Genomic DNA, 11,418 nt, shown 5'->3' on the forward strand with positions numbered 1-11,418 from the left:
ATGTTATTAATTCACATCCAAGCCCCAACTGACGTCCACCACCAAAAGGGGTACGATTAACGTCCGTCTCCTCTATTTAAAACCATTTCCTTTTATTTTTAACTTTCTCCTCCACGTTCTTAACAAATTAACACGTCGTTGAACGATAAACTACACTTGTGTTTTCTTATCTTGAAACTAATTAGCTTACGCCACGATAATAAAACTCCTTATACCTACGCCCGGAGATAAACATTTATAAATCCTACGCAATTATTTATCCAGATGTTTAAATCTAGTCTTTTAATATGTAATAAAATTAATCAAATAAATAAAGACAGGGTGATTATTTAAACAAAATTAAGAACTTATAATTTTGGTACCAAACAGAATTGACCTAGAATTCGAGTGACAATTGAAGGGTAAAAACGATTATGGAAACTTTTAGTTGTTACTAGACGCACGAGAGATTCACGAATAAGTTTCTCAGTGATGAATAGTCTTAATACCTATGTCAGAAATATTAATAAAATAATGAATCCAAAGTGGTAATGCACAGGAAGTCAAAAATGATCATAGACTAGGATGTATGGTCTGCGGCAAACGACAATAACAATATTAGATCCACTACCTTTATTTTTTCTCCAATATGAAAAATTTGCAAAAAAAGGATCTTTCGCTTCAGAATGATGTAGCCTTGTTATACATATAGTTGAGAATCAAATTATGTATCCAAGATTTTGCACAAATTATTTGAGAAATAGGGTGTTTCCAAAGGGAAATGAAGTGTATACTATAAAAAAAATAGTTGAAATGCAGTCCCGTTTGTAATTTATTAGCCAACAAATTGCTTACATTTAAGTTGCCCAGTGTCAACATCTGTCATAGTTTACTAATAATGACAGACACTTTAACTGTGTTACCGATAGACCAATTTTTTACCGAAGGTAGTAACCTTTCAATTGCGGATGAAGATCTCTTTTTCAAAAATACAAATTCATTTAAATGTCTAACACAAATCGCAGTTTCACGAAGTTCCATACTTCGCCACCCTCTTTATCCATTCCCAATCATCCCAAATCCTGGACTCGAAGAGGCAATCGAGTATGAAGGTATTTTATTCTCAGCTAAAATACCTTACATACCTTGAAATTTTTTCTCGCAGAACCAGAGCAAGTATTCGACAGCATCGGCTGTGATAATTACCTGAGACTCTGTAAGTTTCATAACATCCCCGTCCTGAGAAGAGTGCTATCATCCCTGGAAACGGACGAGTTGAATTTGAAGGTTGCTAATTTTCCTTTCTCCTGGTTCCTCTTAAACGAAGTACTTTGCAGTATTACGGGCTGAGAGAAAAACAAGTGTTGTGCATAATAGACACCTTAAAACGCAACAAATACATCGAAGTCGTAGATCTTCAGGATAACTGGTTAGAACCCAAATGTCTACAGCACATAAGCGACATGCTAGTGTTCAACTCCACAATACGGAAATTGGTTTTGCGAGAATGCAGAATCAAGCCGGAAGGTTAAGATTTCGAAACTTCCTGGAAATAAACGTCCTGATTTAGGCGCCGAACTGTTATCTGAAGGATTACAGAACTCCAGAGCACTTGTTGAGTTAGATCTTAGTTGTAACAATTTGGGAGATGAAGGTATGGCCTTCTTAGAAATGGGTTTACGAGAAAGTGGATCGATTGAAATTTTAAATTTGAGTGACAACAATCTCGAAAGTGAGTCGGGTATGATATTGAGTCGTATAATTGCCGATCTGGATGTTTTGGAGGAGCTGGATTTATCGTGGAACGAGTTCAATGCAAACTCTAAAGGTGAATCCACACCATAATTTTGTAACACATTCTTTTTTCTCCACTGGTACCTATGCAGTGTACGTCGTATTAAAAATACACTTTCAATACCCACTAACTAACAGTGAAGTTTCTAGGAAATAAGGCTTTGTTCCAAGCGTTATCTAAAAGTACCAGGATCAACAAATTAGTTTTGGCATGGAATGGGATCAGTGACAAGGATTTAACTCGAGCAATTGCGGTATTTTTGAGAACCACTGCTAATCTATTGCATTTTGACATCAGCAATAATCGGTAACACAAGCATCACCCCACTATTTTTTAATAAACCCTCTAAATTCAATAAAAAAATCACTATTACAACTAAAATATTTTTGTTTTAATCTCCTGCAACTCGAGTGTCAATGTTTCTGACAAAACACCCTAATAAGCCACTATACTACCAAATCAATTCAATTGATTTGTTCACTAATCTCTTTGAGGGTGCTTTAAGCAGGCAAAGTAGTCTTGGAGGGAACGAGCAAACTAAATATTTCGAAATCTACAGAGTATTCATAATTACTGTTGGGCAAAAAATGAAATCTCGTGTATACATTTTTGGATTGTTTTAGTCTATCCAGTGACTCACTGCGAAACATTGTCACTGGACTGATGAGATGCCGCAATTTGGCAGTATTGAAAATTGGTAATAATATCATCGAACCAGATCAAGCCTTAGACTTGCTTAAGCTCTTCCGATCTTTACAACAACTGTCTGAGATTAATCTCGAAAATATTTGTGTTAATAAGGATTTCGTACCAGTAAGTGACTTTCGCATTTAGAACCTGTAAAATAAGTATAACGCTTTGTAGTTGTGGACAGCACTACAACGTGAAGGAAAGAAGGTTATAATAGGAAGCGTACTGAGCAATTATGTTATTAAGGGACCTGATAAGATACTCCTATTATTTAATCGTGCCAAATTTTTAGCGATGAAAGCGAAGAAAAAGAAAGCGCAAGTTGACTTCGGGTATACGGTCCATATCACAATCTCGGTAACTCAAATCGCGTTTGCAGGCACTTTATTTTACAATTGCCGGAAAACGATCTATCGCCCTCGGATTTTGCTGCGTTAATCAAAAAGTTCAAAATGAAGAAGATCGATGCTGATTTAATTGCGGCAATTGTGAACCAATTTTCAACGCCGAAAAAAATGGTTAGTTGCCAAGGTATAAGGGAAAGTTACATGGCGTATTTTCCAAACACTGTGTTGCCACCACCAAAACCTTCCAAAAAAGGGAAAGAAAAGAAAGGAAAGAAAAAGTAAATGGAGATGCAACCACTAGGTAGATTTGGTTCAAAACGCTTCAGTGAATGCGAAACCAGCTTATTAATTTATATTAATGTTTATATACTAATTATATATCATTTAATTATATATTTTCCCCAAAATTTCCAAAAAAACGTTATGGATAGAGAACAATAGAAATGCCTGTATCCCGATTTTTAAAGCAACTTATAGATGGTGTCCTAGATCAAGTGGGATTGCATAGGTATTATTGATGAAGATAACGGTAAGTACAGAAACTGCAAGAGTTGAGCGCGGCAGTTTGAGATCGCGTAAAAAGTCATTTACAATTAACGGTTCGAACCGAAAGCCATATAACCGCAGTATATGAAACAATTTTCAACTGCGCAATCGGAAAATTGTGCCGTTATTTCGACTAAATTATTGTCGTGGGTGCTCCATCAATTCATTGTGAGTTGCCATTAAGAACAGAATCAATAATAACCGGCGATTTTATGCAATAAGGGAACCTTGTCGCGTAGTGGTATTTGCCGGAAATACAGTGCGAGTACGTTAATTTCTTAATATGTACGCGAACACTTTAGCGTGTTAGTGCATGTATTATTGGATTAGCGTGCTCGCGTTTAAATAAATTTTTTGCAAGAAATCGTTGTGGTGCAAGGTGCGTTTCGTTTATATTTGGCACGGTTAGATAATAAAAAAAAAGTTTATTAATCAAAATTGTGCACCTTTCTTGTATAAGTATATGGGGCCTCAATAGGTTCTAAATAAAACGATAACTGTTAAAAAAGTTTTAAGACAAGAAATTCGCGCTTTTGGTGGCTGTTAAAACCCTAAGTTATAATGGCTAATTATGAAACTTCCCTACTGCGGAACATTGGTCAATTAATCCAGTGAATTAACAACAGAGAGAGACACCTGAGGCCCAGTTCGTTCCTTCACGACTAAAACTCTCTAAATTGTAAGTCACTCGCAGTGACTAACCGATTACCAACACGTCTCTAATTAGACCATCTCTATTGTATTGTACAAAACGTTCCACCATACAATTTTCTGAATTTCGCCTACCTTTCAGGTGGAGAAAATCAACTGTCAATTGCAAAAAATGAAGAAATGTGTAGAAATAGGAGTCGATCATTTTGGGAATTTTGTAGAAACATTCCTGAAGAGGTCGACCAGTTTTGTGTATTTTTTATGAATGATAAGCGATTTTTTCTCATTAATTGCGAAGTTGAATTCCAGTTTTATGCAAATTTTTGGAAAGAAAAAAAATCCCCTCATGTGATAGTTTCGTGCGTCTGTCCTTTTCTCTGTCCGTCTGTTCCTCGTTTAACTCGAGAACGAAAAGACACAGCGATGTCAAACCTTCACCAATCGATATCTACGATCATCAATCATACCAAGGATCAGTGCTATTGAATATGAGCCGATCAATTAAAAGTCGTATTTTGGAATGCGAGTTGAGTGTCAAAAAACTCCCTTACTGAAAATCGTATGCGATTTTTCGTATCTTGTTTTGTGTGGGTTAAAAGTTGATTTCGCATCCAGAGGCGTGTAAACTTGTTTTTGAATAGTACCAGGTAACAATTACAAATAGTAAAAAAATCTAGATAATTAATATGATTAGGCACGTCATCACGAGATAAGGTTAAAATTTTAATTTATATTCGTTGAATGAATTAGGTACCATTAATGTTTTAAATCACGAAAAAAAAAGTTTAAAGGAATAATTTTTACCACTACATATGTATAGTCCATTTACCTATATGTAGCATATGTACATATTTAAATTTTCTTGAGAATGATCAAACCAGAGCATCAGGTTTTAATTTTCAGATTCTGTGGAATTAAAGAACTAACTTTCCACAAGGTACCAATCATTAAGTTTACTTATTACTGAGCTAGCCATGTAATTTTTTTACTACAAAAAATTGTTACAGTAACATTTTTACCAGTGGCGTATAAGAAATAAAATTCATTTGCTACCAGTTGTTTTAATATAAAGACTTTCCCTTCTTATAATAATGAATTGTCAAAAAGAACCCAAATTGCCTTCTTTTATATAAGAATGTAAAAGGCTCTTGAGATGTGTGAACCCTCTCAATAATGGCGCATCCGCTTAGAGCAGTATATTTAACCTTAAACTGGGAGCAATTTACTTTCCACTAATGGATACGAAAAAAACGAAAAAACGAAGATTTTTTGAGGTTTTTTAAATTTTTTTCAATATTAGGACGCGAAATTTTTTCAGCATCAGAAAAACACATGTAGATGAAAGAAATCGGAACTATACCCTACAACTTTCCACGGTACAGTTAGAAATAGCTTGAATTAAAGATACCTATACTTGCAAAATGCATAAATAGACAATTCTTTTAAGGGGAAAGAAACGTTTTGCCCATAACTTCAAACTTAGTAACTTAACAACCTATATCTTCACAAAGCTCTTGAAGATATGTATTCCTATAGGTATACCTATAGTTCTTATAGGTACACACATAATTCTAGAATGTCTTTATTTCTGTATATTCTTATACTGTTTCTATTTCAAACCCGGATACTAATTTTAGACAATATGAAATGATCCTTTACGTAAAGCAAAGTGCAGTCGTCCTTTGTACAATGGCATAAGTACTTATTTTATACAAAGTTACAATTTTGAATGTCTCCTGTCAAGTAAAATTCTTAAATCAACCAACTCAATTGGTAGCTCCAAAATATGTGCAGAGGGAATAGAGAGGACATCGGAAATTTTCTAATTTCGAATGAGCAGCGCGTGGTGGTGTTAAAATACGCCGAATTCCCATCACAGCTTCTTAGGGAATACTAAAGCCATTTCCACCGAAATTTCTGAAGGAAAACCAATAGTAAACTCCACCTAAAAAGGCGTAACTGGGGTTTGTACGAAAGGCGTGTATAATAAATTTTGAAACCTCCTTTACAGATTCGATTTTCAATCATATCCCCACCGCTAAAGGAAACGATGGTTCTGTGTCCTTCCACAAAAATACTCGTAGCGCTGTACGTACTATCAAGTGCCGTAAATTGGAAGTTGTATTGGGGATCTTTGTAATTAAATTGTGTACTTAGGGCACGTCTTTTATTAAAAGTGCGAACGGTATACATCTTAAAAGTTTAAAGTGACCGGAGCAGCATGTGCTTTGTGCATCTAGGGCGACTATGATTTAAACCGCGCTTCCCGCAATTTCACGCAACTGCATTTTGTTATGATTTAACTTCAGGATTCTTTGCTTTCGCCTTCTAATGTTGTACAACGTACCAGCTTACTCCGACTATACGCCTTTGCCTTCATACAGCCAAGTAAGTGAAAATTTACAGCACGTACAAAAATCTGCGCGATTTTCCGTAATTTGCACTTAGATATTCATCATGTGAACGCTTATTCTGTGTGTGTAGAACATTTGGTTACAACAAAAAAAAAGTGTTAAGTCTCTGTAATTACAATAAGCTCGACACTGCTTCAGCATAAATTACAAATTTCTTCACCTGAAGACAAAACGCGGAGGTTCTAATCGAGATAAATTTCCAGGTTATCACTACGAACGTGCTAAGTATTCTTTTTTCGAGATTACAATCCGCTTTTTCTCGGATCTCATCTCATTGTGCTGATTAATTCAGAAACTGCAGTCTTCCATAAAGTCAATGTAAGAAATTAATTCTAATCGTCGCTGTAAAACCAAAACGATCAATAGAGCTACCTTCAAATGAAAAAACTTATTTTACTCTACTGTCATAAAACTCAATTTACACGAAGTAACAATTTAATCAATGAGGTATCGCATTTGATAGGATGCTAAGCAACAAAGCAACTAGGAAATTTTTTGAGAAAATCGTAGGTTTGAGGGGACCCTTCAATTAATGCTGGATTTCATAACGATTTTAATATCTTTCTTATTATGTCAGAATGTGTAATAATTCAGGATAAGACTAAATTTTAATTTGAAATTTGTTATAAATCGAACAAAATTGAAATTAATTGATTTTCCACGTCTTTGCCAGGATGTTGAGAAAAATATTGAAACTACATTCACTAACCATATTCAGGGTTTATTTTTTCAATTTGGGAATGCTGCTTAAGTGGTAGTTTAATTTGACTATAGGGTAGTAACAATGGTTTCCTCAAACACAAAGTAATTCTAATGTTGCTTTTCGGGCATAACCTAACAATGTTTTTTTTTATAAACTGACTTTTTAAAGGTATAACTTTCAAATGAAAACCTACCTAGTGGTTATGTTATACTAGTGCATGACATACTATGCGCCGCTTTGCGGGTAAAACTGTTTCTTTTTGTAACCAGATAACTAATTCTTCATCTATCCTCTGGATCTAGAATCATAAAATGTGTGCGAAATTGTAGTTACAGGAAAATTATCTACTGGATCACTTATACCTGCACCGTATTAATTATTGTAAATTACAATACAAAGAGAAATTACCTTTGACATTCTACATCCAATAGGTACCTTATTATTTTTCTGTTTTTGAAATATTTTCGTATTTTTTTGTTTATTCATCAGTTTAAGTTTCATACATATATACATTATTATTATTATTATTATTTGATATATATATATTTGTATATACCTATAAGCGAAATAACTCTCATATCTACCTTGTGCAGCGCAGTGTACGCATTTACCTTGGGAGTGGTTACCACCAGCCCACCTCGGGGTGCAAAAATACCCATCGGAGTCGATAGAAAAGTGAATTAAAAGAAAGCATCAGTGTTTTTTAAAGTTAGTCCCCAAATTTAATATCTACTTCTTAGAGCATTGAATAACTACCCGGGTACTATATAGTCAATGTTTTTAGTTTTGGCCTGAAGTGACTGTTTTTCATCGCATCGTTTTATACGTTATTTTCGTGAATAACTCAAAAAATCAACCGCTTGATACAAAAATGTACCTTGTGAAAAAACAAAGACATTTATTTTATGGGTATTGTAAATTCAACACTTTATTGCAAAACATTCAACGGTAAATAACAGAAAAATGTGGTACATTTCTGAAAGAAAACTAATAGAATCATTGTTAAAGACAACACCTTGAACAAAAAATAAGGTGAGTTATAACAAAAAATAATCTAAACAAGTTGTAAATCAGCAGATGCATGATGAAAGCGCATTTTTGGAAATACAGATCACTATTTTATTAGCGAAGTTTAAAATTATCTATCTCATGAGTAATCTAACTCAAAATAGACTAGAGCCTCCACATCAACACTATAGCAGAAAGCTTTTAGTGAAAATTTGAAGTCTCTAGCAATTATAATTGCTGAGATCTCAGCCGAACAGCCAGCCAGCCAGCCATAACCAATATAATACCGTATTTTTTTTTTAAATGCGCAAAAAGAAATGTGATATAGTTTTAGAAAAATGTTTAATAGACACAAATGCTCACGGATATTCTTGTTCACTGAGTTGCATTGTTTAATTATGCCATTCTATTAATCTAAAACAGAGAAACGTGTATTATTTTACACTCAAATGACAGTGTTTGAAAGAATCATCAATATAAGGCTTGCCGACACTCTCGTGCACTTAGTTGATTTTCTCTTTTGCCTCTTATACCTTTCCATGCATCTAAAAGAGAAATGTATTTTAATTTACACTCTAGTGATAGTGCTCACTGATATTCTTGTTCACTGGGTTGAATTTCACCATTGCTTCTTAAGTAATTCTATTAATCTAAACAGAGAAATGTGTATATATATTATTTTACAATTGACAGTGTTTGAAAATAGTACATTACCTATATTAAGGAACAAGTGTATAACCAAGTCTTAAACGTTGCAAGTGCTTTAAAGGCCAATTTATACACGCGTTTCTTATACCTTTTATTCTACCTGCAATATAATTTAAAAATAACGGAAATCTGATTTCTATTTTCCGTCATTTTGTAATAAAACTTAAATGAAATGAAAGTTGAAAGTATGCTGTATATTGCGATAGTGCAGTTAAATGATACTGTCATTGGATTAGTTTTCAAGATACACTTATCCATTTGACAATCGTCCAATTTAACACGCGCGCTTATGGAGAAACGTCCCAGCCTGGCACAAACAGCGCGTTAAAATATTATATTCCCCTCATTTCGGAATGGGATTGCCCTCTTGTTTAATTAGGAATCTAATGATATAAGGCAAAGTACTTGTAATTGGATTAACTTTCGAGTTCTCTTGAGTTATTTACGCCAAAATGGGCCAGATCAGCTGCAGTTTTTTGTAACTCCAATTTTCGTAATACGGGTTCATAATTTTAACGCCAACGTTTATAGAAACCAACTGTCAAAAAGGAAGAAAAAGAAAGAAGAATTTTGACACCCTATATTACAGAAATCAATGACTTGAAGTAGAGCTTTAATGTTCACTTTAATCTTTTGTGTGAATTATTTTCTTGTGGAGCATTTTCTTTATTTTGCATCAGGAATTTTTCTATTTGGTCAATTATTTTTTTGTTAGTTGTAACTTTTGGATGGCCGTTCATTTGCACTCTCAAACCACCATGAAACTGACCATCAAAGCTCTACTCCAAGTCCTTGTTTTCTGTAATATAGGGCGTCAAAAGTCGAGTATGCACATTTTAAGTTTTAACCATGCATGATGTTCTTTTGCTTCCTTTCTGACAGTTGGTTTCTATAAACATTGTCATTAAAACTGTGGAAACGTTTAACGAAAACATTGGCATGAGTTGTTCATAATAGGGACAGCTTTAGTCAGTTTTATGAGTCTAAATTTTTCAGGATTATTAGGAGGATTTATTATGTTGACATGGTTTATGTTCTTCAGGATTATTTTGTGTAGCTAATATTTGTTATAAACTTGTGCATTCACGTAAAAGGTTGCATACCCATTTGAATTATTTGTGATTTAACACCCTGTATCCTACAAACGACTCGCTCAAATTTGAAAAATAAACCATATGCGTGTAGGAAATTAAGGGCACTTTCCAATGATGTGTCACTCGACCCAACGTTCAATTTAAAATTAAATGCCCCTCTCCCAACGAAAATCGACGTGCTTTTGCGTTTGTTTCAAAAACTATTTCCTTACGAGTTATTCAGTGTGTTTCATTTTCGTTGGACCACCCGGTATATTTGGTATACTGTACAACATACAGATGAAAAATTTACATACACACTCACATCCATGCCATACAACTATACAGTACCTATATAATGTATATACAGGGCAATTCAAAAAGAATAAGTACCACCACTTTGAAAATCTGTATTTTAATTGAAGAAAAAAATAGAACCATGGGCATGGGTTATAAATCAAAATGAAGAGTATTCAAATAAGTTTTTTCCACTAGAAAATAAGTTCACAGACGTTCAATGCGTAGGTATCCAGACACTCGAGCGATATCGATACCAATGCACGTGCGCTGGGGCTGTCCGGAACTTTTCCCTTTGCACAAACACCTCTTTTCTATGAGATGTTTAATGTTTATGTCAACGTTTGATACACCATCAGGAGCGTGAACACCATACTTAATACTTCGTCCGAAATACACGCTGTCATCGATAATAAATTATTAATATTTTACGGTAAATGCTTTTTTTTTAATTAAACCACAAAAGAGGTCTAATCAATACTCAACTTATCTGAGCCAAATTCTACTCATCTTATAAGCTTTAATAGGTATATAGTTCGATGGGTTTTGCCAAAAAAGGAAATTTTCATCCCCTACCAAATGAAGAGCGCATAAATTTTTCATTTCATTTAAAAAATTGCCAGGTTTTCTACTATTTTAAGTTTCGTTTCCTAGACTATTGTTAAAAATCTGTGAAGCAGACAAAAAAACATCTTCTCTCCTTGTTACATTTTTTCGCTCCTAGCGAATTCATAATTTAGTGATGTCTTTCCGTCTGTTGTCCGTCCATTAGCACTGTATCTCGAAAACGAATGGACCGATTACGATGAAATGTTGCGAGTAGATTCTTTATCAAATTTGTAGATAAGTTCGTGAATTGGAAATGTAGGCCAAAAATAAGTAAGGCCCTTTTAACATCTTTGTTAGTTGTGAACAAATTGCATAAACTTCAGCATGATTTTTGCCATAATTAATACACAATGCCAAGTTATAGCCACACCCAGGAGCTCGTTTGCTATATTTGTTTAATTTATTATTAATCCATATACCATCGTCTCATTGAGTTATAGGTTTCGGCTTTAGACACAAACGTACGCCAATGTACCTATATGATGTAAGGGTTGCGCCCGGATCCGATTTATAAAATTTTCGTTAAAACCTTACGAAAAGGTTTATTAATTAAAGGGAGTTATTAATTAAAGGCAGTTTATTCAACGCTTATACTTTA

The 11,418-nt window shown here is 34.2% G+C and overlaps 1 protein-coding gene across 1 annotated transcript; it reads left to right on the forward strand.

The window, feature by feature from the left end:
• Positions 1 to 853: 853 nt before the first annotated feature.
• LOC116159438 (leucine-rich repeat-containing protein 74A-like) lies at positions 854 to 3,146 on the forward strand. The gene is made up of 8 exons (XM_031472406.1): positions 854 to 1,091; positions 1,145 to 1,266; positions 1,317 to 1,506; positions 1,550 to 1,807; positions 1,924 to 2,080; positions 2,398 to 2,587; positions 2,639 to 2,796; positions 2,844 to 3,146. The coding sequence occupies exons 1-8, from the start codon at positions 878 to 880 to the stop codon at positions 3,091 to 3,093; spliced, it is 1,539 nt and encodes a 512-aa protein (XP_031328266.1). The 5' UTR covers positions 854 to 877; the 3' UTR covers positions 3,094 to 3,146.
• The last annotated feature ends 8,272 nt before the right edge of the window (positions 3,147 to 11,418 follow it).

Source organism: Photinus pyralis, unplaced genomic scaffold (genome assembly GCF_008802855.1).
Source record: "Photinus pyralis isolate 1611_PpyrPB1 unplaced genomic scaffold, Ppyr1.3 Ppyr1.4_LG1, whole genome shotgun sequence".
Classification (NCBI taxonomy): domain Eukaryota; kingdom Metazoa; phylum Arthropoda; class Insecta; order Coleoptera; family Lampyridae; genus Photinus; species Photinus pyralis.

Coding starts and splice junctions, on each gene's coding strand:
- LOC116159438 (XM_031472406.1), top strand. CDS start 878: ATGACAGACACTTTAACTGTGTTACCGATAGACCAATTTTTTACCGAA. Junction 1,092..1,144: donor AGAGGCAATCGAGTATGAAG/GTATTTTATTCT, acceptor TTTTTCTCGCAG/AACCAGAGCAAGTATTCGAC. Junction 2,081..2,397: donor TTTGACATCAGCAATAATCG/GTAACACAAGCA, acceptor GGATTGTTTTAG/TCTATCCAGTGACTCACTGC.